Source organism: Xyrauchen texanus, chromosome 20, assembly GCF_025860055.1.
Source record: "Xyrauchen texanus isolate HMW12.3.18 chromosome 20, RBS_HiC_50CHRs, whole genome shotgun sequence".
Classification (NCBI taxonomy): Eukaryota; Metazoa; Chordata; class Actinopteri; order Cypriniformes; family Catostomidae; genus Xyrauchen; species Xyrauchen texanus.
In genome coordinates, this window is record NC_068295.1 from 4,115,830 (window position 1) to 4,143,708 (window position 27,879).

The following is a 27,879-nucleotide window of genomic DNA, read 5'->3' on the forward strand; positions in this document are numbered from 1 at the left end:
TGTAGATTCAAAAGGACCGGCTCATTAGAGTCATTTGTTTGGGAATCAGGTTTCACTTGTGTTGTTTTTTTGCACTGTAGATTCAAAAGGACCGGCTCATTAGAGTCATTTGTTTGGGAATCAGGTTTCACTTGTTGTGTTGTTTTTTTGCACTGTAGATTCTAAAGAACAGGCTCATAAGAGTCATTTGTTTGGGAATCAGGTTTCACTTGTTGTGTTGTTTTTTTGCACTGTAGATTCAAAAGAACCAGCTCATTAGAGTCATTTGTTTGGGATCAGGTTTCACTTGTGTTGTTTTTTTGCACTGTAGATTCAAAAGGACCGGCTCATTAGAGTCATTTGTTTGGGAATCATGTTTCACTTGTTGTGTTGTGTGTTTTGCGCTGTTGATTCAAAAGAACCGGCTCATAAGAGTAATTTGTTCAGGAATCAGTTTACACTGGTTGTGTTGTGTGTTTTGCGCTGTTGATTCAAAAGAACCGGCTCATAAGAGTCATTTGTTCAGGAATCAGTTTACACTGGTTGTGTTGTGTGTTTTGCGCTGTTGATTCAAAAGAACCATCTCATAAGATTAATTCGTTTGAGAATCAGGTTTCACTTGTTTTGTTGTTTTTTTGCACTGTAGAATCAAAAGAACAGGCTCATAAGAGTCATTTGTTCGGGAATGTGTTTTGCGCTTTAGCTTCAATAGAACTGGCTCCTAAGAGTCATTTGCTCTGGTATCGGGTTATACAGGACGTGTTGTATGTTTCCCACCATAGATTCAAAAGTACTGGCTTATAAGAGTCATTTGTTCAGGAATCAGGATACACTGGTCACGTTGTGTGTTTTGCATTGTAGATTCAATAGAACCGGCTCATAAGAGTCATTCATTCAGGAATCGGGTTACACTGGTCACGTTGCATGTTTTGCACAGTAGATTTAAAAGAGCCGATTCAAGAGTAATTTGTTTGGGAATCAAACTGCACTGGTAGATTCAAATAAATGAATACTTCTGTTTGATTTTAAACAACCAGAAACAGACAATATATCTGCCTACAAGAGGAGACACTCCGACTACAGATGATGCAAGTTATGATAGGATTTGGTGTGGGCTTCTCACCTTTAAAACCACACATACCCACACATTCACACACGTACACACTCACGACACATTCCCCCCATCTTGTCTGTTCTGTGGGGAAGCCACCTGCAGCATGTAAGATGTAGAGATACAGTTTGTGGTACTTAAAGGGTAACAGGTGTACACAGCTCAAGTGTAGTACCACAAGTTTGACTTCAGCAGAAACGTATACACACACACAAGCACCAAACGGCCACTCTACACACTTGCTACACTTATTCATGCAAACTAATAGTACATGCGCACAAAGTTGTTGTGTGATTAGTAAAATGGGCTTCCTGAACGGTTATTCCAGGTGTGTTGTTGGATGTCTGACCTATCCTGTGTGTGTTTGTATGAGTGTCAATGCTAGAGGTTTCCGTGTATAGTAGCTTCAAAAGTATCTGAACACTTAAAATGAATGTTTCAGGTTCAATACAAGTTAAGCTTGATCGAAAGTAAAGCATTTGTAGCATAATGTTGATTTCCATAAATAAATAGACTAATGATTTAAACTGGTCCCTACAATTGCAGTTACAGTAAGATGCTTACAAAACAAGTGAATGGGGCCAGTGAATAAACTATTATACACAGTGTTTCAAAAGTATAGCCACAAGATGTAAACATTATATTATGTGTTAACAGGATTTTAGAGTGATAAAATTGCTTACTAATTTTATCTGTGCAAAGATATAAGCTATCATTACTCTTCCCTTCCTCACAATATTCTTTCAAAGTCGCAGACAGTTTGGTCCCAAGGACCAGGAAGAGGTGAAGATCATTGAGCACCAAACGCAGCACCTGAGACTGATGCCACACCTGGCTGCTGCCCTTGCTCTTACCTTCACCACAAGGTAAAAACACTTCCTGTCCTCACCCTGAACACGTCACCTTGTTAATCTTTTGGAGTTTAGGGGAGATTGGTGCTAGTTGTCAATCATTTTGCTCCAGAGAATATTTCTCAGGGTAGGTTCATTTTTGAAAGTCAATTCCTGCATAGTGACATACCTTAAAGTCTCGGCTACAAAAAAAGCCCATCAGCATTTCCACCGATATTGCCTAGGAAAAAAGAACACAGGCTGACCTTTTGTGACAACTTGCCCCAATAGTGGGGCAACAGTGGGAGCACCTTTGTACACTCAATCTGAGTATAGTTGGGACAAACCTGTCAGATCATCATCTAAGAGACGTGAGTTCTGTTATAACTTCAATTTGCCACTTTACACTATTGTCCAGTTCTTTAAAAAATAAAGGTTCCAATTAGAACCAAAAATGATTGAAAGCCTTTTAAAGACTTTGATAATTCTGCAGAAACCAATGTGCCGTGTATATGTGTATGTAACATGTATGTAATGTAACATGAATAATGTTTTTAATCATCAATGAATAGAGTTATTTTCTGGACATAAAGTGCTGCAAAGAATAATTATAAGAATACTTTTAAAAATGCCAACACAAGGAGCAGTTTTACTGCCATCCACTTGAGGTCTCTGTGTAATTCAGGTCATTGGCACAGTGGGGTATTTTCGTAAACATTCTTAGAAATACCACAGGCAAAGAGATGAAGGAAAATAGGAGCTCAGATGCATCCTTCTGAGAAACCACTTCAGTGTTCACGAATATTTATCTGACACATCTGCGCTCACATCTCAGAATTATGTGTTGATTGAGAAAAAAAGAAAAACATTAAAAATATGTACCCTGCATTTAACAAAGAAACTTGTATTTTTTTATAAGTAATTTTTATCTGTTCCAACAATCAGGATGATTCAGTAATCATTAATAATAAATTAAATGTTATAATAATTAAATAAAATATATTTAATACAAATTAAGCCTTTAAAAATATATTTATTAAATAAATCAATTAATAAATACAAAATATTAAATGAATATTAAATATTAAATAAATACAATTATTTGAATATAGTTGGGACAAACCTGTCAGATCATCGTCTAAGAGACGTGATTTCTGTTATAATTCAAATTTAACTTCAATTTTGTTCTTTTAAAAATAAAGGTTCCAATTAGAACCAAAAATGATTGAAAGCCTTTTTCTCATACAGAACTTTTTATTCTGTAGTCCTTTAAAAAAAAACTTAAAAGACTTTGATACTTTAAAGAACAAATTCTGCAGAAACCAATGTGCCATGCATACACTCACCTAAAGGATTGTTAGGAACACCATACTAATACTGTGTTTGACCCGCTTTCGCCTTCAGAACTGCCTTAATTCTACGTGGCATTGATTCAACAAGGTGCTGAAAGCATTCTTTAGAAATGTTGGCCCATATTGATAGGATAGCATCTTGCAGTTGATGGAGATTTGTGGGATGCACATCCAGGGCACGAAGCTCCCGTTCCACCACATCCCAAAGATGCTCTATTGGGTTGAGATCTGGTGACTGTGGGGGCCATTTTAGTACAGTGAACTCATTGTCATGTTCAAGAAACCAATTTGAAATGATTCGAGCTTTGTGACATGGTGCATTATCCTGCTGGAAGTAGCCATCAGAGGATGGGTACATGGTGGCCATAAAGGGATGGACATGGTCAGAAACAATGCTCAGGTTGGCCGTGGCATTTAAACTATGCCCAATTGGCACAAAGGGGCCTAAAGTGTGCCAAGAAAACATCCCCACACCATTACACCACCACCACCAGCCTGCACAGTGGTAACAAGGCATGATGGATCCATGTTCTCATTCTGTTTACGCCAAATTCTGACTCTACCATCTGAATGTCTCAACAGAAATCGAGACTCATCAGACCAGGCAACATTTTTCCAGTCTTCAACTGTCCAATTTTGGTGAGCTCTTGCAAATTGTAGCCTCTTTTTCCTATTTGTAGTGGAGATGAGTGGTACCCGGTGGGGTCTTCTGCTGTTGTAGCCCATCCGCCTCAAGGTTGTGCGTGTTGTGGCTTCACAAATGCTTTGCTGCATACCTCGGTTGTAACGAGTGGTTATTTCAGGCAAAGTTGCTCTTCTATCAGCTTGAATCAGTCGGCCCATTCTCCTCTGACCTCTAGCATCAACAAGGCATTTTCAGCCCACAGGACTGCCGCGATACTGGATGTTTTTCCCTTGTCACACCATTCTTTGTAAACCCTAGAAATGGTTGTGCGTGAAAATCCCAGTAACTGAGCAGATTGTGAAATACTCAGACCGCCCGTCTGGCACCAACAACCATGCCACGCTCAAAATTGCTTAAATCACCTTTCTTTCCCATTCTGACATTCAGTTTGGAGTTCAGGAGATTGCCTTGACCAGGACCACACCCCTAAATGCATTGAAGCAACTGCCATGTGATTGGTTGATTAGATAATTGCATTAATGAGAAATTGAACAGGTGTTCCTAATAATCCTTTAGGTGAGTGTATATGTATGTAATGTAACATGAATAATGTTTTTAATCATCAATGAATATGAATATATTAAATAAATAAATGAATAATTACAAAATATTTAATGAATATAAAATATTAAATTAAAAAAATATATATTAAATACATTTAAAATATAAAAAAAATATATTTAATTAATGAATACAAAATCTAAAATATGATCTACTGTGATGTCTGTTATTGCATTAACATGATGACACGTAACAACAAAACAAAATATGACTGGTCGTTTACATGTCTCAGTCGCTTTTACATTTACATTTATGCATTTGGCAGATGCTTTTATCCAAAGCGACTTACAGTGCACTTATTACAGAGACGATCCCCTGGAGCAACCTGGAGTTAAGTGCCTTGCACAAGGACACAATGGTGGTGGCTGTGGGAATCGAACCAGCAACCTTCTGATTACCAGTTATGTGCTTTAGCCCACTACGCCACCACCAGTCGCTTCACATGCAAGCAGGCGAATTCCAGGGCGCCCTCAAGAAACAAATCGACCAAACAGGAAAATGTATCGGCCGATGCAGATAATGAAAAAAGTCAGACTATAGAGCGATTTATCAGCCTCTGCGATATATCGGTCAACCACTACTTTTTTGTGACTTCCTGGATGAGTCGTCTCTTTGCTCGTGGAGGAATTTCCCACTTCTGGGAAGGTTCACTACTGTGCCAAGTTTTCTTAATTTGGAGATGATGGCTCACGTTGTGGTTCTTTGGAGTCCCAGAGCCTTTGAAATAGCTTTGTAACCCTTCCCAGACTGATGTATTTCAATCACATTTTTCCTCATCATGTCTGGAATTTATTTTGTCCTTGGCATAGTGTGCTACAGGGCGGGACTTTTTACCCAATTTCATGCTGTTGAAAAAGTCCTATTTATGTGTTGATTTGATTGAACACGGCTGGCAGTAATCAAGTCTGGGTGTGTCTAGTCCACCTGAATCCCGTTATGATTTAGTAGCTAAGGGGGCAAATACTTTCTCACGCAGGCCCAGTTGGTATTGGATAACTTTTTTGCTTCAATAAATAGCATTGTCATTTAAAAACTATATTTTGTTTTTACTCAGATTGCCTTTGTTTTATATTAGATTTTGTTTGAATTTTTGAAACAATTTAGTATGAGATGCACACAAAAACAGAAGAAACACAATGGGGGCAAATACATTTTCACAGCACTGTATTATTGTCTTTAGGCCAAGCCAAAGGCAGCTGTGGCAAGGAATACAAAACTCCATGAGAAAAATAACCTTGGGGGAAACCAGGCTCAGCTGGGGAGCCAGTTCTCATCTGCCTAAATAGCATTAATATAATGGCAGCATTTGTTATATCTGTGTAAAACAAGACTTGTTTTATATATGAGTAAACTGAATAGTTGTTTCTTGGGCAATCTTCTAGAAGTCTTTTGAAGTCTGTGTGCATTGTGCACTGTGTAGATATGCAGCAGTTTTGATGGATGATGCGTTGTGTCAGGGTCACGACCTTCAAAGCAACCGCGCTCTGCAAGCGCTCGTCACTGGACTGAAAGCCTACAGCACGTGGGAAAACCTTGCGTGTTTGCAAGACTGCCGTGAGTGTACCGGCGGGATGGTGAGTGTGTGTCTTTTTACACGTTTACACACACACACACACACACACACACACACACACACACACACACACACACACACACACACACACATACACACACACACACACACACACACACACACACACACACACACACACACACATACACACACACACACACACACACACACACACACACACATACACATCTACGCTGATAATGAATGTCCTGTGATGCACAATCAAGGCCAATCAGAACATATTATATATTAATTGACAGTTATGTGCAGCAGTTATGTGTATTCATTCATTAATAATACTAATATTCAATGTGCACATGCGCTGTGCTTGATTTACCCCAGGGCTATATGATGGAAAACCGAATTCCTTCTCTGAAGTGCGATTCCGACGTCTTCGTCACATTTGAGGGCGACAACATGGTGATGCTCCAGGTATTCATAAATATAACTAGAGGGGCTTTTACACTTGGCCACTTCATGCATTTTTACTGAGCAGATCATGAAAGTACAAATGCCCTCCAAGACTCATTCCGATAACTCAAAGGAGGTGGATTGAGACTCATATTGCTGATTCAGTTGTGTTCAATTGCGTCAAAACGACTCCTTTATTAATCCGCTTAATTCAAAGGAACAGTTTATCATATTAAAAGACGCAACTCGGCCACATTTAAGTGCAGTTGGTTGTTCGGGCGTCATAAGTAAACAAAACACTTATTGCCATATGGGGAATAAATGGCAAAACCGTGCTCCTTTGCATTAGCATAATCACAGAAGTGAACTACGTACATGTGCATGCATAAAATAGTCCAATATCACATTTACATACCCATATTCAGACAAACAAGAGCGCAGAAACTAGAAAAAAAGGCAATCAGCCATTCTTTAATAATATAAACGATGCCTCACAAATGGAATTGAATTAAGTGGATTAATGATGGTTGTCGTTTTGATGCATTTGCACATTGAATCGGCAATAATGTGTTGAGCATAGTTGCTGGTTGTTAGATAACTGTTATGGTAATTATAGCTTAATTTTATGCTGGTTGGAATTAGTACTGCATTGATGAGCGTTGAGCGGCAGTGAAAACAACATAAGACGACACGCATACAGACTCAAACACAAGGTCTGCATTCACAGCTGGACGAAGCCTAAAGACATGTACTTTCTGCTGAAATTAAATTAGCTCCTTCAGAACCAAAATACATTTATGCAACTGAATCCTGAGAAACAGGCTGACGCTGTCGTCATTTTAGCACTAAAGAGTCTAAACCGTAATATTCAGAATAGTGTTCGATAAAAACGTTTGATTACATTCTTGGTCCAAATCTTTTAGACAATTAAACTTTCACCTGACAGGTTAATTCAGTATTCATAAGTAATGTATAAAAAATTATAATAAACATATTAAATAAATAAATACATTTGACTTGATTAAAGGCAGTTCATTTAGAAGATTTTACTGTAGGTTACCTGACGAAACATTTTGCACAGTAAAAGTCCATGCAAAGAGAAATCAGATTTTTAATTACTCATACACAAATATGCCCTTTTTTACATTGTATTAAATTCACTTAAAGTATTTCTTTAACCTCCTGAGACCCGAGCGTGACTGCTGTGTGCATTTTCCATTTCTCTTTTTGATATGTAACTAGTAGCCCCAAAGAAACATGCAACAAAAAATGTTTTTTCCTAAAAATGTGTGTCCACGTATGTGGACAGCAGGACTAACCTGTGAAATTTTAAATAATACCAAGCTATAGAAAGTCAGATGTTTCCAGGAGTGTTGATAATTCATGTTTTTGAGACGTTACAGACATTACATCAGAAATTTGCATAATTCATTCTGATTCAAAGTATTGACCAGCATTGTCCAATCACTACCAACCATGCTGAAATAGAAAGTATGCATTATAAATTCTGAATCTATGTACTGATTATCATTGACCCATGTCTGCCAAACATGTTGAACTTTTGATAGGAAGTTTAGATTTAATGCACTTGGCTGCATAGAGAGCTATAGGATGCCCCCTTGCTCCCTATTTAGTGAATAACTTAACCTAGAGTGTGTTGTCTGTCTGCACTGGTCTCAGAACAGTTCAAAATGCACCTTATTTTCATTCTAACTCCATATAAAGCCTCTGAAAGCAGCATTTTTCAGCTTTTGGATGAACCCGTTGATTCTCAATGTGATAATGCACAGTACAGGTAAATATAGGATTTCTAAGGAACACGTTAGTGTGCATTTTGTTCAACAGCGTGGCGTTTCACGATAAATCGCTCAAATAAAAAAAAATAAAAAAGGCATATTGGATGAAACTAGAGACGCTAATCTTTTGATAAAAATGTAATGAGGTTTCTTACCAGATGTAGTTTTGTTGCCGTTTCTCCCAAAGACAAACTCTGCTGTGATCGGCACCATGTTGTTTGGTCACATGACCACACGTTTTGAAAGTTTATCCCTTTACTGACAGCCCAGAGTCTTCTGAACTGAGATCAGTCGGTTTAAATGAATTTAAATCATGCCTTGTGTATAGAGAGGCCAAAATATAAGGTCTACGCATGTGTATGCGGGGTCGCATGAGGTTAAAGAAAATTCTAATTTGATTGAATATTACAATTACAAAATATCAGTCTCTTCTGTACATATCCCATTTAATGACGAGATGGTTCAGGAAATGGTCTCAGAAATTGAAACGTTTTTGATGGTTTTGATGATCTTCACATCCAGTGGTCAGTGAACAGTGTTCGCTAAGTCACAAAAAAAGTAATCCACTTTACTAATAACTTCATTAAAAAGTATTCACATTACTAATTACTTCACTTTTAAATTACTTTCTAAAACACTTCAAAGAATTCAAAATAATGTCCATATTTCGTCATCCATTTTCGCACGCAAGTCACACGCCAACATGTCGAGCTGTCACAGTAAACAGACATATTTATGAACATAATTGATGTTTTAAACGTATTCTACATAAATATTATTTTGGAAAAAGGTGTATCCCAAGTAAAGTACTTAACCCTTGTGCGACCTTCGGGACATTTTTGTCTTTTTCATTTTAGTTTTTTTTATCATTTTGGCTGTGTTAATGCCAACGGCATAAATTTTGCCAAAAGTGTGTATTTTTGGGGGGAATTTTGATATTTCAACCTCAGTTCCTATAATACATCTATAATACACTGTGTAGTTACACTCAGGACCTTCAGGACAAAAATGTCCCCATTGAAACCCATTAAAACTGTAATATTTGATCCCAGTGCCAATAAAGCATAAAATCATGTATTCTATGATATTATGCTTTCATTCCAGATCCCTGGCTTCAAAATGTAATTTTTTTTTATATTTTCCACCAGGTGGCGGCATTGTGCTCATGTTTAGCCTATGGAGCAAATACAAGCTTTTCTCCTATTTTCTGTTTGCTGTATTTTAGAGCACTGCAGGACAATTGAATGAACGATGCAGCTAAAATTGTGTGTGTTGGTATGGATGTCAGAGTGTGTGTGTGTGTGTGTGTGTGTGTGTGTGTCAAAAATAACTAATTGAAAGTGGAAAAGAATATTAATTTATAATATTTTGATGGTAGTTTTTTGACGCTGAGATTTTTGTCCTCTAAAGACCTCTGAGTAACTTTTTTAAATTGACGCACAAGGGATAAATCTAAAGTATGTAATTTCTGCTCAACCAAACGGAATTGCAAAAAGAAACTTTCTGAATACGCCCCCTGTCTACCATTGTTCAAACAAAGAGACCCTCATGCCATTGGTTGAGTAATGTTGTTGGGGCGTGTCTATTTGATTGCAAGAATTTAATATGTAATGAGTTACAGTACTGTTCCAACAAAATAAATATTTGATTACCCTTTAATCGGATTACACCCAACACTGGCTGTGAACAGGATCATCAAGGCAATTAATTGAAATGGAGAACCGGATCAGTCTGTTTTGTGAACGAATCATTGGGACTACTTTTGTGAACTGGATCAATCGATCAGTGGAATTGGAGTTGTGGGCGGCTGTGGCTCAGTTGGTAGAGCGGGTTGGCCACTAATCGCAGGGTTGGTGGTTCGAATCCAGGTCCACACAACTCCATATGCCAAAGTGTCCTTGGGCAAGGCACTGAACCCCAAGTTGCTCCCAATGGCAGGCTAGCACCTTGCATGGCAGCTCTGCCGCCATTGGTGTGTGTGAGTGTGTGTGTGATTAGGTGAATGAGTCACAGTGTAAAGCGCTTTGAATACCGTTAAGGTTAAAAAGGTGCTATATAAGTGCAGACCATTTATCATTCACTTAAAACTCATGATGCGAACATTGGGCCATGGAGAGCTACGGTCGATGTCAGGATTTTTAGAGAATAACGTCTACATTTTCAGTCTTTTCCGTTATACAAAGTTTGTGTTATTCTGTATATGAATCTACTGAAGTTGTACAGTTAGCCTTATGGGCAGCTCTAGTATATTTTGAAGGTGGCACCTTGTTTTTAGCAGCCCCTATCTGTAAATGCATGGAAAAAAGACCAATACATTGTTCATCATACAAGTTTGGAACGACATGAATGTAATGTAAATGATAACATAATATTCATTTTTGGAAGAACTATCCCTTTAATATCACAATGGTGGCCATTTCAAAGCATCAGTTAAAAGTTGTTGTTTTTTTTTTGTTTTTTTGCCATTGTTTTGAGGATTCATTTAGTGCTTAAAGCCAACAAAAAAACGGCAAACCAATGCTGAAGTTCAAACGAGGGCATGTGAAAATCGAGGTTGCTGGTAATGAGAGGCCAAACAGTAATCCATAATCACAAGAACTGTGAACATCTTATTTTCTTACGTCTCTCAGATTTCTTGTGGTTATGGGGATTTCTTTCATTCAACATCAGTCTTATGAAGTTAAGAGATTTCAGCATCACCTGTCATGAGAACATTCAGCTCTAAATTTCAAACACATGACCAGCACACTAAGTGTTGTCTGTCCCGTAAAAGTGCGTGTCCAATTTGGTTAAGCTGAGATTATGGTTTAATAGTATGCAGTAGTGGTCTGTGCAGATGTAAAGACTGGAGTAAAAGGGGTTATTTTAAGTTTCGGCATAATTTGGGTGAGATGTAGAGCTGAAACCTACACAATGATTATTACACAATGAGTCATTTACTCTCTGGAGTCATTTGTGTTTAGTATCTGCTGTTTAAAGTGTGATGTTGTGCTGATTATGTGATCCCAGGAGACACACTAATGACTAAAGGGAGTTTTCTTACCATTAAGAGACTCCTTTACAGTAAAGACCGGGTAGAGTATCTCAATATCTTAAAGTGGTCTGTACAAGTTACTCTAGGTGCGTCCCAAATTGCACACTTTTCTATGCCATTTTGTAGTGTCAGTAGTGCAAGTGGTGTGTTTACACTGAAAATGTAACAGAAAGAAGTGTACTATGAGTATCCAGATGATTTTAACTGAAAAATGGAGAACTATGAAATAGGCACTGAGAACTTTCCACTTTGATGTCTGAATGAGAACAATGATGGATTTTCAACAAATACACTGCGTGCCCAATAATTAGGCAACTAAATTACAAAAATAAGTTCTCCCAACTCAATTGTTTATTCTCAATTTTTAGAGTAAGCGCAACAAATATGTAACACAAAATTACAATTAAATAGCATTTTTGGCCTTTCAAAAATATTTAGTGACCAATATAGCCACCCTTCATTTCAATAACTGCCATGAGCCATCCATCCACCGAGTCTGTCTGTTTCTTTGTGCAACCACAGCCTCCCAAATGCTGTTCAAAGAGGTGTATTGTCTTCCCTCACTGTAAATCTCATGTTTGAGAAGGGACCACAAGTTCTCAGTAGGAATTAAGTCAGGTGAGGAAGGTGGCCAAGTCATTATTTGGGCATCTTTGAGGCCCTTGCTGGCTAGCCAAGCAGTGGAGATACTCGGATGCATGTGATGGAGCATTGTCCTGCATAAAGATCATGGCCTTCTTGAATGCTGAGGACTTCTTCCTGTACCACTGCTTGAAGAAAGTACTTTTCAGAAACTGGCAGTAGGTCCAACTGCCTCATCCTTAAAGATAGCAGCCCATACCAGCCCATACCAGTACCCCTCCTCCACCTTGCTGGCACCTGACTCGAAGTGGTGCCCTGTGTCCATTAGTGATCCAGCCATGGGCCCATCCATCTGATCCAGCCACGGGCCCATCCATCTGGTCCACCAAGAGTTACTCTCATTTCATCTGGTATTTCTTTGCCCAATCTTGAGGCTTCAACTTGTGAATATATTCAGTGGTGGTCGTGTTTCAGCCTTCTTGACCTTGGCCATGTCTCTGAGCACTTGGCACCTTATACTTCTGGACACTCCAGGTAGGTTGCACTTCTGGAATATGGTGGCATTGGAGGATAATGGGTTCCTTGTAGCTTCATGTGAAAGTCTTTTGCAGTTCATTTGCGCCTTTTCTTCTCCAATGCGTTTTTTTTGCGCCCCAGTTGACTATTCGCAACAAAACGTTTGATTGTCCGGTGGTCATGCATCAATTTTTAAGCTAGTTCAAGAGGTTTGCATCCGTCTGAAAGGCATTTAAAACTTTTCAGTGCCAGTTAAATCTCTTTTTTTGGCCCATTTTACCTGAGGTAATGAAGCTGCCTGATAATTATGCACACCTTGATATAAGCTGTTAGTCAGTTTTGCCACACCCTCCCTCATTACACAAATACATACCATCTGAAAATGATTGAATCAATACGCAAGTTAATATGGTTTGAAGTTGGAAAATTTGCATGGAAATAATGATAAGATCAGAATGCTCACTTGCCTAATAATTGTGCACTCAGAAAGCTTATAATAAGGATAAGGTGATAAAAATGTGAAATATTTTTATAAAACTAGTTTAATCCTTGTTCGTTTTGTGCTAACACATTTTGTGTTCCTGGTCAAAAATGACCGGCACATTAAAATAGTTTATAAATCTCTAAATTTGCATATATTTTCACAAGATATTGCATTAGATCTTTTTATCAACTTCTTTTTTTCTTTTTTTTTTACATGTTTTTAAAAATATATATTTTTTATTGATAGAAGGGTTAATTGAACTCGGCTTAGATGGTGTGTGGCACTCCCTGCAGAATTTTTTATTTTATTTATGATATATATATATGTATTTTACATTTACATTTATGCATTTGGCAGACACTTTTATCCAAAGCGACTTACAGAGCCATTATTACAGGAACAATCCCCCCGGAGCAACCTGGAGTTAAGTGTCTTACTCAAGGACACAATGGTGGTGGCTGTGGGGATCGAACCAGCGACCTTCTGATTACCAGTTCTGTGCTTTAGCCCACTATGCCACCATGTGAGCAAAGAAGGCTGTGAAAAATAATATCTAATTGATATCAAACAATTGTAAACACAACACAAGTTTTATCTAAAACAAATATTTTTGTCAAATATATGTGTGGAACAATTATTGGCACCCTTTTATTCAATTCATTGTGCAACCTCCCTTTGCCAAGACAACAGCTCTGAGTCTTCTCCTACAATGTCAAATGAGGTTAGAGAACACATGGCAAGTGATCTGAGACCATTCCTCCATTCAGAATATCTCCAGATCCTTCAAATTCAGAGGTCCAAGCTGGTGGACTCTCCTCTTCAGTTCACCCCACAGGTTTTCAGTGGGGTTCAGGTCAGGGGACTATAATGGCCAGGGTGCCCATCCTGTTGCCTGTGTGGGTCCTATTGCCCCAGTAAAGTGATGGGGACACTATACTGTAAAAAGGCACTGTCCTTCAGACTCTCTGTGGTCATTAAAAATCCCAGGACACTTCTCATAAAGAGTAGGGGTGTAACCCTGGTTTCCATGGCCTCCTAATAATCTCCTTCCATGAATTGTCTCTATAACTCTACTCTCTCCTCTCCACCAATAGCTGGTGTTTGGTGAGCGTACTGGCGCTCTATGGCTGCAATCGCATCATCCAGGTGGAGGCTGCACACTGGTGGTGGTTGAGGAAATTCCCCCTATATTATGTAAAGCGCTTTGAGTGCCTAGAAAAGCGCCATATAAATGTAACATTCATCATCATCATATTTACCATGAGTGCTAATATTTTTGACCACAACAATCCTCAAGTACTTCACACCCCTTAGATAGGATGGATACTTAATGTAACATCAAGTCACTCTTATTTGCCTTTTCTACAATCATTATATTGTAAGTCACGTTATGTGTGTTAAAGCATTTCAGTAAATGCAGGATTTTAAGATATGTTCACCTTGTTGTGTAACTGAGCAGTTCAACGTTCGCTTCATCAATGAGACACCAATGTCTTGCGTTGTTGTTGTGTGTGCAGGTGGTGGTACGAGAGCTGCTGACTCAGCACACCAAACAGATGGCGGACAACATGGTAATGGGACTGATCCGAAACTGGGCCAGCTCAGCCACAGACAGCCTCAGAACCAGGTACAAACTGGACCAAATAGATTGATTCTGAATTACTTAACAAAACAAAAGCCAAAGATGTGAACGGCTTTATTAAATCTCGAAATCTTTGGGGGGCCTGGGTAGCTCAGCGAGTATTGACGCTGAATACCACCCCTGGAGTCCCGAGTTCCAAACCAGGGTGTGCTAAGTGACTCCAGCCAGGTCTCCTAAGATAACAAATCCTCCCCGTTGCTAGGGAGGGTAGAGGCACTTGGGGTAACCTCCTCATGGTCGTGATTGGTGGTTCTCGCTCTCAATGGGGCACGTGGAATAGCATGAGCCTCCACATGAGGAGTCTCTGCGGTGTCATGCACAGCGAGCCACGTGATAAGATGCCAGTTCTGTGCTTTAGCCCACTACGCTACCACCACTACACATACATATATCATATTTATATATATATATATATATATATATATTTTACATTTACATTTATGCATTTGGAAGACACTTTAATCCAAAGCGACTTGCAGTGCGCTTATTACAGGGACAATCACCCTGAGCAACCTGGAGTTAAGTGCCTTGCTCAAGGACAAAATGGTGGTAGCTGTGGGGATCGAACCAGCGAGCTTCTGATTAACAGTTATGTGCTTTATCACACTACGCCACCACCACTACACAGTTGTGTTTACACTCCCAATTACTTCACCAATTTAGCAATTTGGCCTAAGAGGAAAATTTGCGAGGTGTAATTGTTTTCCGGCCTGCTATTCATAACATATTAACCAAAACTAATGATCATTCGCTATGAGTTTGAACAGAATCCGTTTGAATTTTCCTAGATATGATTTTGATAGTGGCTTGTTGACTGTATACAGGAACTCTTTGTCTGAGTGAGCTAATCTGTATTTCCTTTGGCTAACTCCATGTTGTTTTTAGCTTTCTTGGCTTCGGCGTGGACAAAGTTGGAGACCTGATGTTCTTGCTGAAGGCTGTGAGCTACAGGGAAAGGGTGTTACAACGCAGTCTTGCAAGTCGACTTTATGCTAAGGTCAGTGGGCCTATGAGCCCCTCACAGAACAACTGGAAACACACACCATTTCCTCTCTGGGTTTTAACTGCTGTTTATTTTAAGTGCGTGACAGTGGATGTTGAAGTGTGACTTTAGTTATGAAATGTCTTTATTGAAATGTATTAACAGCCTGGTCTCACATAATCACGTTACAATACCTACATTTTTGCACAATTTATTTTTACGTAGCTGGTTTCCTAGTGAAATGAACACTAGAGGCGTTACAACAACAATTACTTTTATTCACTTTAAAATGAGTAAAATGGCAGATTATTAGTTCACAAACACTCACTTTTCGCTTATACTATCTTATGACATATAAACACTTTTACTATAGCGCAAGAGTTATTTTAACGTTTGCAGTACATAATCAACTGCATTTACAAGCTTGATCGAGTGTGATCAAATTGCACGGTAGCTTAACTGCGTTGCACTTGCGATGTAATGGACTGGGATCATAATCCTGAAGAGCTCTGAAGAGAGCCAAAAGTGTTATTTAAGCTCCACAAAATGATGTGATCTCACATTTGACACTATTGGTTAGGTTTAGGTTTAAGGATATGGGTATGGATAGAGCATTAACCCTTAAAACCTCTTCTGTTTGGGAGAACATTTAACTATCATTTTGCGCCACAAGTGGACATTAAACCTCATAACTGCTCTGATACGTGAAATAAACAGCTTAATATAATTTTGCAAAAATGTTGCCACATTTTCATGAGATCAGGCTGAACTTTAGAGTTTAAGTTAAAGGAAAATGTTGTCATCACTTACTCACCCGCATGTTGTTTCAAACCTGTATGACTTTCTTTCTTCCAGAGAACACAAAAGGAGATGTTTGGCAGAATGATAAATCTCAGTCACCATTCACTTTCATTGCATCTTTTTTCCAATGCAAGTGAATGGCGACTGAGGCTGTCAATCCCTAACATTGTGCCTAGCATCTCGTTTTGTGATCCACAGAGAAAAGAAAGTCATACAGGTGCCAAGATTACAAAAGTCAGAGATCTCATGAGCAAATTCTCCCATGAGCATATTATCTGAGTTATGTTATGCATATTAGTTTCTTTGTATTTTTCTTCATTTCTTATTTATACAATTAATTTTTTTTTGTACACTCATAGACCATTTAACACTATTATGTTCACTTGGGCAGGTAGAAAAAAACAAAGTTGAGTTTTTCAAGGCCTGGAACTCTTGTCTACATCATGTGACCACTTTGGCGATGGCACACATACATAGAGGTGAGAGATTGAGGTAGTCATTCTTATAGTCAAACTTTATGTACATTTGAAGTCAAACGTTTACATACACTTTAGCCAAATACATTTAAACTCAGTTTTTCACAATTCCTGACATATAATCACAGAAAACATTCCCTGTCTTAGCTCAGTTAGGATCACAACTTTATTTTATTTAAATGTCAGAAAATAGTAGAGAGAATTATTTATTTCAGCTTTTATTCCTCTCATCACATTCCCAGTGGGTCAGACATTTACATACATTTTGTTATTATTTGTTTGCATTGCCTTTTAATTGGCCCAATAGTTTAATTGGGTCAAACATTTTGGGTCGCCTTCCACAAGCTTCTCACAATAAGTTGCTGGAATTTTCTCCCATTCCTCCAGACAGAACTGGTGTAACTGAGTCAGGTTTGTAGGCCTTCTTGCTCATATCGGATTGAAGTCAGGGCTTTGTGATGGCCACTCACAATATCTTGACTTTGTTGCTCTTAAGCCATTTTGCCACAACTTTGGAGGTATGCTTGGGGTCATTGTTCATTTGGAAGACCCATTTGCAACCAAGCTTTAAGTTCTTGGCTGATGTCTTGAGATGTTGCTTCAATATATCCGCATAATTTTTCTTCCTCATGATGCCATCTATTTTGTGAAGTGCACCACCCCACAACATGATGCTGCCACCCCCATGCTCTGTTTGTACAGATGAACGTGGTTCCTTCAGGTATTTGGAAATTGCTCCCAAGGATGAACCAGACTTGTGGAGGTCCACAATTTATTTTCTGAGGTCTTGTCTGATTTCTTTAGATTTTCCCATGCTGTCAAGCAAAGAGGCACGGAGTTTGAAGGTAGGCCTTAAAATACATCCAAAGGTACAACTGCAATTCAGTACACCTCCTATCAGAAGCTAATTGTCTAATTGCCTAAAGGCTTGACATCATTCTGGAATTTTCCAAGCTGCTTAAAGGTACAGTTAACTTGGTGGATGTAAACTTCTGACTCACTCTAATTGTGATATACTCAATTAAATGTGAAACAATCTGTCTGTAAACAATTGTTGGAAAAATTGCTCATGTCATGCAATAAAGTAGATGTCCTAAAGGACTTACCAGAACTATAGTTTGCTAATATTAAATCTGTGGAGTGGTTAAACAATGAGTTCCCCCTCTGTCACTCACTCGACGTGTCGAAGAAGATGAATAGATGAATGGATGGCAGAGTAATTCAGCTCAGTGAATACAAACTCTCGGTTCCGAAGAAGAAGTCTGAATGTGTGGTTGCATTCCAGCTCCTTATATACCCGTATGTCTGGGGGAGTGGCATGCAAATTCCACACGCCAATTTTCATTGGCCTTTTCTCAAAGATCAGGGATGTCTGGGGCTCCCAGAAGCGACCCCTAGTGTCACTTCATCGACACAACGTCTCATTCCCTCCATCAGGGAACGGAGGTTACGACAGTAACCGAGACGCTTTAATGACTTTAACCTAAGTGTATGTACATTTCTGACTTCAACTCTATGTTATTTGCAGCCCATGTGTTACTTACGTTTGCATGAACATACATGTGCATATATTTGTTTACATGCACACAGGGGATCTTTACATTTACACAGTGACATTGAAAATCTGGGTTAAACCTGGAAATAAACAAAGTTTAAGGGTTTTTTACTTGAGGGTCACTAATCAAATGTAAACAAATTTGTGGCATTGACAATTTTGACTCCTTTGTTAAGATGGTAATATTTCCTTGCTACCATTAAAGCATACAAGATGCTTTTAACTCAGTCAACAGCATTTGTTGCACAATATTGATTACCACAAAAAATAACTGACTCGTCCCTCGTTTATTTAAAAATAATCCTGGTTACCGTAGGACGCTTACAATGGAAGTGAATGGTGCAAGTTCATAATCATTCAAATACTCACCATTTCAAAAGTATAGCCACAAGACATTAACATTATATGTATTAATATGATTTTAGAGTGATAAATTAAGGCATTTACCAGCATTACAGCATTTTACCAGATTACAGGGTTTAAAGGTGTTATGTCATCATGACAATGAAGCTGTAATTGTATATAACGTTAAAAAGATAAGGTTAGGAACTGATTTTATCACACTAAAATCTTATTAGCACGTATAATGTTTACGTTTTGTGGCTATAATTTTGAAAACATTTATGGATTGGCCCCATTCGCTTCCATTGCATGTGCCGTGACTGCTATGGATGTCTCTATATTGATACTTGCCATGCTCCTTGTAAGCGTGCTCGTAAAAATGCTCCAAAAATGATAACAAAAACCGTGCACTGACAGTTCAGTGCACAAATTAAAATCACATTATGTACTAGTGTGATTATTAAACCATAAAGGATGCGATTTAATTAGATAAATATACTGTATATAGTTTGCATGTGCTGCTTGCTTCAAATGTGAAGTGAACACAAATATGTGGAGCCGGTGTTGTACAGATGCTGGCTGCTCATACCTTTTAAGAGCTCATACACACAAAACATCATCATGAGCATTGCGTGCCTTGTTTGAAGCAGATGACAGTAAGCAGAGCGCTGCTTCACTTTGTAGCATGAGGCACATACAGACTACATATTACAGCAGCCTTTTGCGGTTTAATAATCACATTGGGTCATGTAGCGATCGGCTTTTTCGGAAGTGAGAAACACCGTCAAAACACACAGACAAGAACAGGGCTTCAAAATAAAAGCTTCCGCCAAAATAAAAGCTCAATTTAAATGGAAAAAAGACAGAAATAGATCCCTTCTGTATATTTGTTTAATATTAATTGTAATACTACTACTACTAAAGCCCAAAGTATGTTTCATACAGGACGCATGACGCAAATCTCGTCATCAGCAGAGTGCACGAGCACTGAACGTGCACACCCCAATGTTTCTAACCGTGCATTTTTAAATGCGCAGAATGCGCGTGGAGTTATTTGCACTAATTAGTGTGTCCACAAGGTGGCCGTTGCTGTCACAAAGACACGCTAGAAGAAGATGTTATCGCCTCTAAACACCAGGAGATGAAGGTAAAAACAACAAGAGTGGATGTGTAAGTCAAGAGCACATGTGTGAGGAGGTCTTGAGATACCTGCAAGTGTTTAAATCCAGTCTGAAGGAATATAATAATATATCTTTATGTGTCTAATCTCCTGAAGAGAAAGTCCGGTGTCTCATAGCAGCTGTAATGCACATGGATTATATTTTGACATGCATTTTATACATTCGACTGATGAGTGTTCACTTCAAATTGGAAGTACTATACCTTGGGCTTACTACCACTAATAATAATAATAATAATAATAAACATAATAAATCAATAGTAATTGTTTTATATTTATGCAATATTTCACATCTGTGATGCTGTTTTGCAGCACTTTATTTGACAAAAATAACTACAATGTTGTATTTTGTAGATGATCAAAGTAATACAATATTATGTTGAAAATTCATTTGATTACAGTTTTAATTAATTCATTTATTTAAACAGGTTTTGATGATAAAATTGAAATAACTGTTGATATTCAGAGAAAAAGTGTGTATTGTCAGGGTTGGGAGAGTTACTTTTGAAAGGGATAGAATACATGTTTTAAAATGTAATTTGTAATTTATTCCAGTAGATTACTCAAGGTCAGTAATGTATTCTAAATACTTTGGATTACTTCTTCAGCACTGATAGATTGACTGCCAGACAAAATACATCCTCTGAAAAAAGCTTAAATATCTTATGCAGTGTTGCTTGACTGATCTTGTTTTAAGGATTTTTAGATATTTTTACTGAAAAACAATCCAAAAATTCTAATCAAGAATATGATTTTTTGCCCTAATATCAAAGGTCTTACTAGAGAGAAAAAAATTATGTTCTAACGTGGATTTGTTTGATAAATAATTATGATCGTTTCTGGTACGAGGTGCATATATAATGGATAGAAAAAGCATTTTAGCTTCAAGTAACGCTAGATGTTCACATGACAATTTACACAGGTGTTATTTCTATTTGTGCTGCTCCAAACTGACAAACTCTCAACTCTGATTTTAAGGACTTTTTTCACTTTTTTACTTCAGTGCATTAATTAATCAAGCAAAACCAGTTGAGAACCGCTGTCATCATGTCTTTGAGCATTAATACACATTCACTCTTCTCTTTCGACCTCACCTTTACACTCAGTAAGCAACAACAAAGTATTGTGCATGCACAGCCTATGATGTGCAAGTGCATTTCCACATGCTCAGTGTTTGTGTGCATGGTTTTGGGTCTAGATATTTTTTCCTCCCCTGATAGCAAATTTCCATTCGCTCACCCTCCTCCTCCTACACACACATACACACACACACTTAAGAGCATGCACTAATTTTCTGTCATATGGCCCTGATGATCTGGGCTTTTATTGACACCTCACACAAGCGCTTCATTCTGGTCTTTCAATTAGGATATTCATACTTATCTCATGTTATAAAACATGGCAGCTGTCACTGAATATTCATAACATTGCTTATTGCCTCAAAAAGCACTTATTAAGAGTTGCAGGTAATGTAATGAGATGCAAATCGCAAACTCTGCAGTCTACATTATTAGTTACATTTTAAATCATTGACACATTACAAATATCTTTCTAGAGACATTTTGCTTTGAAAGTGTGCTTGTGCAATCTTTCTTAAAAATAAAACACAACATTAAAATATTCCATATTATAGCCTTAATGCAAATAAATTGTTGTCCCTTTGTTTTACATGGAGATATTACACCAACATCACCCGCTGTAAAGAGTCATTCAGAGAAGTCTTGAAAAACAAATTTTTGGTGCACGAAAACTTTCCTAAAAAGAAATAATAAAAAATGAATGGTATGACCCCCTTTAAAGGGATAGTTTACCAAACATTTAGCAAATTACCCATTTTTTTGGAGATGTGGAGAAGTTAGGCAGAAGAATGTTACCCTCAGTCACCATTCCCTTTTTTTTCATACTATGAGAGTGAATGGTGACTGAGCGTAACGACTCTTTTTTTGAGTAAACCATCACTTTTCTACTATGATACTGTGAATTTCTCTCTCTTTTTTCTTTCAATAGTGACATTGGAACAGTTCGCTCTGGCCGTTCAAGAATGCCAAGTCAACGGCGACCGTGCCCTGCTAACCAAGGTATGCATAAAGCGTTACAATTTACCGGTAGTCTTTTGACTCATCAGTCGGTTCCAATGGAAACTTCTCAGATGCAGCAGCGGCTTTGTGCCCACTCAAAAGACAATAAGCTGAACTTTCATCATCACAGGGAGATTTCAGAGGATGCCACTCTTGACCACGTGTCTGGAAAATGTTTGAACTGCAGAGAAAGCATCCCTTATGTTTGTGTCTCTGTTCCTCTGGCCTCTGAGGCAGGGGTCCAAAGTTACTCGTTCTCAACAGAATGGGGGGCCAACACAATAAACAATAAGAAAACAATCAGGAAAAGTAGATTTTTGATTTTCATATTTTCTAAAGAAGTTTGAATGGTGCTTGCCTGTGCAAATGTCTCCACCATGTTGTTAGGGTGTTCTATGTGGTTGCCAACCACACCCAGTCAAAAGAGCCCACCCTAAGTATTTATGGTATTTTGGTCTTAAGTTAATAAGTTCATTGTTATTTAGATAGCACATCTATCCTCAACAAGCCACATGATTTCATAGATAACGTTTGATGTATCCTTAAACACACAATTAAATAATATTTTTACAACTTTTGCATAATTTGGCAAAATTATAGAATTATTTGATATAATAGCCAATAAAAATGTTGATATATACATTGATTTATCTTTGTTTTATTCAGATTTGTCATTTTTGTCCTATTTCATCTCAAGCATGCTCTTCACTGACACTTTTGTCTTAGTGCACTAACTTAAAAATACAAACAAATATAAAACTTTATTTAGGGGTAATATTGTTTGTTGGGACAGTAATTATTTCTGAAAAATTCATAGAAATAATTTGTATGTAATATATTTTAAAATGGCTTATATTTATTTCACTCTTTGTTTAGATTTTCATATTTTTAAACATGTAATAATTTAAATTTTTATAATTGATTTTCATAGTTTAATATTGACAGTCTGGGTCTGGGACGAGGCTAAAACGGTAAAATCTGTACATATAACGCAGTTAAAAAATACAAAAAATAAATTATGAAGGACTGGTAAGTCAGTATTAATGTGACCCTAACATAACAAAAATGAGCTGAAATATGTTAGTTTTAATAAAAATCAACCCCTGGGATAAAAAATTGCCCTAAACTGCTATTAAAAAATGTAAACGAGAAAACTCGCTGTAGAAGTTCATAATAACGCCCACTATAGCACCCCTTGTGGCAACTTTGAGAATGCAACGTGTGCTTGTGTTGAGTTATGAACTATGATCTGACACATTTTGGAACGCAACATTGGACAAATTCGAACTTGCATAACAAGATTTGCGTTCACGTACTTGTGTAGAGTAAGTTTACGATTTTTTCAATCCGTTTTCATACAAAGTTGCATTAACGTGATCCCGCGGACACATGCGTGGACGTTGTATTTTGACTTCGCTATACGCAACTCATAATTACATTTAATTTAAAGCAACTGACCTCAGTTCAGGAGACTCTGTGCTGTCATTCAAGGGTTAAACTTCCGATGTACCTTGCCATGAGACAAAACAACATGGTGCCGATCACAGCGGAGTTTGTCTTTGAGAGAAACGCAAACAAAACTACATCTGGTAAGAAACCTCATTAAGTTTTTATATTGAAACCTGTTTGAGTCAAAAGATTAGAGACTCTAGTTTCATCCAATATGCCATTTTAAAAAGCTGATTGATTTATCGTGAAACGCCACACTGCTAAACACAATGTACACTATTGTGTACAAATAGCACAAGGTTTTCATTAGAAATTCTATATTTTTGTACATTTTCAAATTGAGGGAAAAAAATGCTGCTTTCAGAGGCTTTATATGGAGTTAGAATGAAAATAAGGTGCATTTTGAACTGTTCTGAGACCAGTGCAGACAGACAACACACTGGAGGTTAAGTCATTCACTAAATAGGGAGCAAGGGAGCATCCTATAGCTCTCTATGCAGCCAAGTGCATTAAATCTATACTTCCTATCAAAAGTTCAGTTTCAGGCTGCAGATGATGTTTGGACCACTCAACGTTTTTGGCAGACATGGGACAATGATAATCAGTTCTTAGATTGAAAATATATGGCAGTGGTTGGACGATGCTGGCCAATCCTGCTGGCTAAATTCTGATGGGTTTAAATGCTTCAACGTTGGCCATCATTTGTTTGTTTGACAGCGCAAAGAGAGAACATTGAGATTTTTTTTGCCAAAGTAGAAAAAACATTGTAACATAAGTCAAATCAACTCAAAACAAAAAAAAAATATTTTTAAATGTTTGCATGTTTATTAGGTGCTACTAGTTACAAATCAAAAAGGGAAACGGAAAATGCACACAGCAGTCATGCTCAGGTCTCAGGAGGTTAAAGAAAGGACCTGAGCCATATCTAGGGACCAGAATATCATATAGATTTGGGGTGGGCTCTTTTGACTTGGGTCAGTAACACCTTAGCATTGTGGTGACGAGCTTCATTTTGTTTTGTTTCTCATTTGTTTTTCTCTCCACCCTTCTCTATCTCTTCATCTTGCCATTGTGTCATGTGTGGCTTTGGTCACAAGCACACCCTCAGCAGCTATCATGTTGATTTGTGAACGCCTGCTGGTCCTTTTTGTGACTTTACCAGGTACCAAGTTCTTCAAAGGTTGCAATCCTCATCATGCATTCAGTACATCTATACCAGCCCTGTAGTGTAGATCTGTGTGTTTTGACATATTCGTTTGTTGTCATAGATCTACATTAACGATTCTTGGAATGTATGTTGGTCTGAATGTTCAGAAATGTGTCATTTTCCCATTTACAATGAAAGTGAATGGGGTCAAAAAGTGGCAGAAAAGCACCATAAAAGTGGTCCATACGTATCATACACCATTTAATGCTATATTAGAATTATTTTGAAGCATTATAATACATTTATGCAAAGAACAGACTTCCTCTCCACTGTAGCTCTCATATCTCAGCCTCGTTTGTGCGCATTCAAACTTGACCCTTCAAGACGCGTTGCGGCAGTTTTGATGTCGGTAATGTCAAACATCATTAGTTCTTGCCTCTCTTGTGACCGATCACAACGTAGCATTCTTAATTGAAGGCAAGTGTGAATGTGATTGACCAAAACAATTTTTTTTAATTCTGCTTAAATTTACTTGCCCAACTTGTATGACTTTCAGTGAATAACGACTTCAGTTTATACCCCACTCTGAATATAGCGTATGGACTACTTTTATGCTTCATACTTGGAGCTTTTTGGAGCTTTTTAGCCCCTGTAGTCTGTAGTAACCATGTTCTTTGGATGAAACAATGGCTTTACTATAGTAAAATTGTAGCAACCATGACTGTAGCAACTATTGAAGTTGTAAAATATGGGACACTGTCTCTAGAGTTTTGTGGGCTTTTTTAGACAGTCCCTTACCACACCCTCCACAGTTTTAGCAGAATGTGTGGACTATTCAGATGGACCCTTACCCACCATAGGCAAAATATCCAACAAACATCTTTTGGGAAAAATCTATGTAGTGATCAGGATGACTGATAGCTGATATAATACCAATATATACACAAGAAGTAGACCAATATATCAGTTTGACAAGTAATTGATACCGATCGTTGTTTTTTGGAACTATCGGTTATCGGCAAAAATCTAAGTGAGAGAGATATGCTGGCTGACATTTTTAGACAGCCCCTTACCACACCCTCCACATTTTTAGCACAATATGTGGACTTTTCTGACGACCCCTTGCCCACTGTAGGCAAAATATGCAACGAATATCAAGGTCATATTAACGATCTTGAACGTTTTTGCCGTGATGCCATGGCGAGCTTGAATACAGGACAAATCAAAATTCTAAATGGTACACGTCATTTCATCTTTAAATACAGGACGATCCTGTATTTTACGGGACAATCCTGTATTTATGGGATGGGTGGCAACCCTAGTAGTTTCCATGTCTTTTTGGCAGAAACCATGGTTCGAAAACAATTAACTGTGGTTTTAAATGGTAAATGGTCTGCACTTATTAAGCCTTAACGGTATTCAAAGCACTTTACACTGTGTCTCATTCACCCATTCACACACACATTCATACACCAATGGCGGCAGAGCTGCTATGTAAGGTGCTAGCCTGCCATTGGGAGCAACTTGGGGTTCAGCGTCTTGCCCAAGGACACTTCGGCATGTGGAGTCATGTGGGCCAGGATTCAAACCACCAACCCTGCGATTAGTGGCCGACCCGCTCTACCAGCTGAGCCACAGTCGCCCCATTTTGTTTTACTATAGTAATATTGTGGTAACAATATAGTAAAAACAGTTTTACTATAGTTATATTATTGTAACCGTGACTGTAGTACCCATGGTTAATCTTGTGGTTACTCTGGTTTTACCACAAATGCCATGGTTAAATTATGGTTACTGTAGTAAAAGCCATGGTTAACCAAGCCATAGTTGAACTAGTTGAACCATAGTAAAACCATGGTAAATGTTGTGATTACTATGGCTTTACTACAAGTACAATAGATCAACTATGGTTACTATAGTAATAGATAACCCTTTTGAAAATGAACCATGGTATTTGTTGTAAAAACTTAACTCATTACTAGTAAATACTAGTATTTTAAAACTGTGGTTAATATATTGCGAGGAAACCCCAAATAATTCCGAGGGCACGGAAAACTTATTGCGAGGAAAAACAACTATACCATTTAAACACAAAACGGTTTCTGATTATAAATGTCCTCCCTGTCCTCTAAGAGGCCCCATACTTCTATAGGATATGCTCTCCTGCTCTTGTGATGCCCATTTGTGTTCCACAATGAGGTTGAAGAAATGATAACAGAACCCTTGTAAGGTCTTTGTGGTGCATCATTACGATAAAGGAGTCAGTCATTGTGGCTTACGACTGTTTATACACTTCAGCTTTCAGTGGCACAGCTATGATACGGCAACAAACATGTTTCTGTGCAGTATCAGGATGTGCGCTGGAGTCATATGAGTGTTAGATTAGTGGAGTAGAACCGAACTGAACTGAGATCTGGTGACAGATCCTCTAGAGAGCCGCTACCATGAGTAAATCTCAGATATTGAGCTTGTTCCTGGCAGGTCATGAGGTGTGCAGTCACGCGGGTCCTGTGATCAAGAGACAAAGCGCACCGGTGAGGAACAGGAAAACCTCACTTCCACTTGTTTCTTGAAACTACCGTTGCTGTTTTTGGTGTAGAGGAGCACGTTGTGACGCACAATCATGGGACCTTTACACATTCTGACATTTCAGACTGACTTTAAAATCTGTTTAAGTGTGTAAATAGCTCTGTTGGTCCATGCAATGCAAGTGAATGTTTGCCAAAATCTTTGAAGCACCAAAAAGCACATAGGAAGCATAAAAGTTATCCAGTGGTTTTATCCATGTCTCTTTTTTGAGTAAAAACATGCCAAAATATAACTACTTTTTTACTATAAATATTGATATCAGCAGTCTGCTTAACAATCCTGATTTTAAGCTCGATTACACTTCCTATAGCACCATCTAGCACTGGCACATGCATCAAGCACTAGGAAGTGTAATCGAGCTTGAAATCATGATCGGCCAGGAGACTGCAGATGTCAAGATGTACAGTGAAAAGGAGTTATATTTTGGTCTGTTCTCACTAAAACTGATTGGATTGCTTCTGAAGACATGGATTTAACCACTGGAGTTGTATGGATTACTTTTATGCTGCCTTTATATGCTTTTTGGAGCTTCAAAATTCTGGTCACCATTCACTTGCATTGTATGGACCTACAGAGATGAGATATTCTTCTAAAAATCTATTTGTGTTCTGCAGAAGAAAGAAAGTCACACATCTGGGATGGCATGAGGGCGAGTAAATGATGAGAGAATTTTCATTTTTGGGTGAACTGTCCCTTTAATCAGTATTTTTGTCATGTTTTCCAG

General features: G+C 38.0%; 1 protein-coding gene across 1 annotated transcript in view; it reads left to right on the forward strand.

Moving 5' to 3' along the window:
- LOC127660372 (acyl-coenzyme A oxidase-like protein) overlaps nt 1–27,879 on the forward strand; it is a 62,834-nt gene that overhangs the window by 14,067 nt on the left and 20,888 nt on the right. Inside the window, exons 11-17 of the mRNA XM_052150510.1 lie at nt 1,840–1,956; nt 5,939–6,092; nt 6,434–6,523; nt 14,432–14,541; nt 15,442–15,553; nt 16,731–16,818; nt 21,900–21,970. Of these exons, the coding sequence (XP_052006470.1) occupies nt 1,840–1,956; nt 5,939–6,092; nt 6,434–6,523; nt 14,432–14,541; nt 15,442–15,553; nt 16,731–16,818; nt 21,900–21,970 (742 nt within the window). The remainder of the gene's footprint in view (nt 1–1,839; nt 1,957–5,938; nt 6,093–6,433; nt 6,524–14,431; nt 14,542–15,441; nt 15,554–16,730; nt 16,819–21,899; nt 21,971–27,879) is intronic.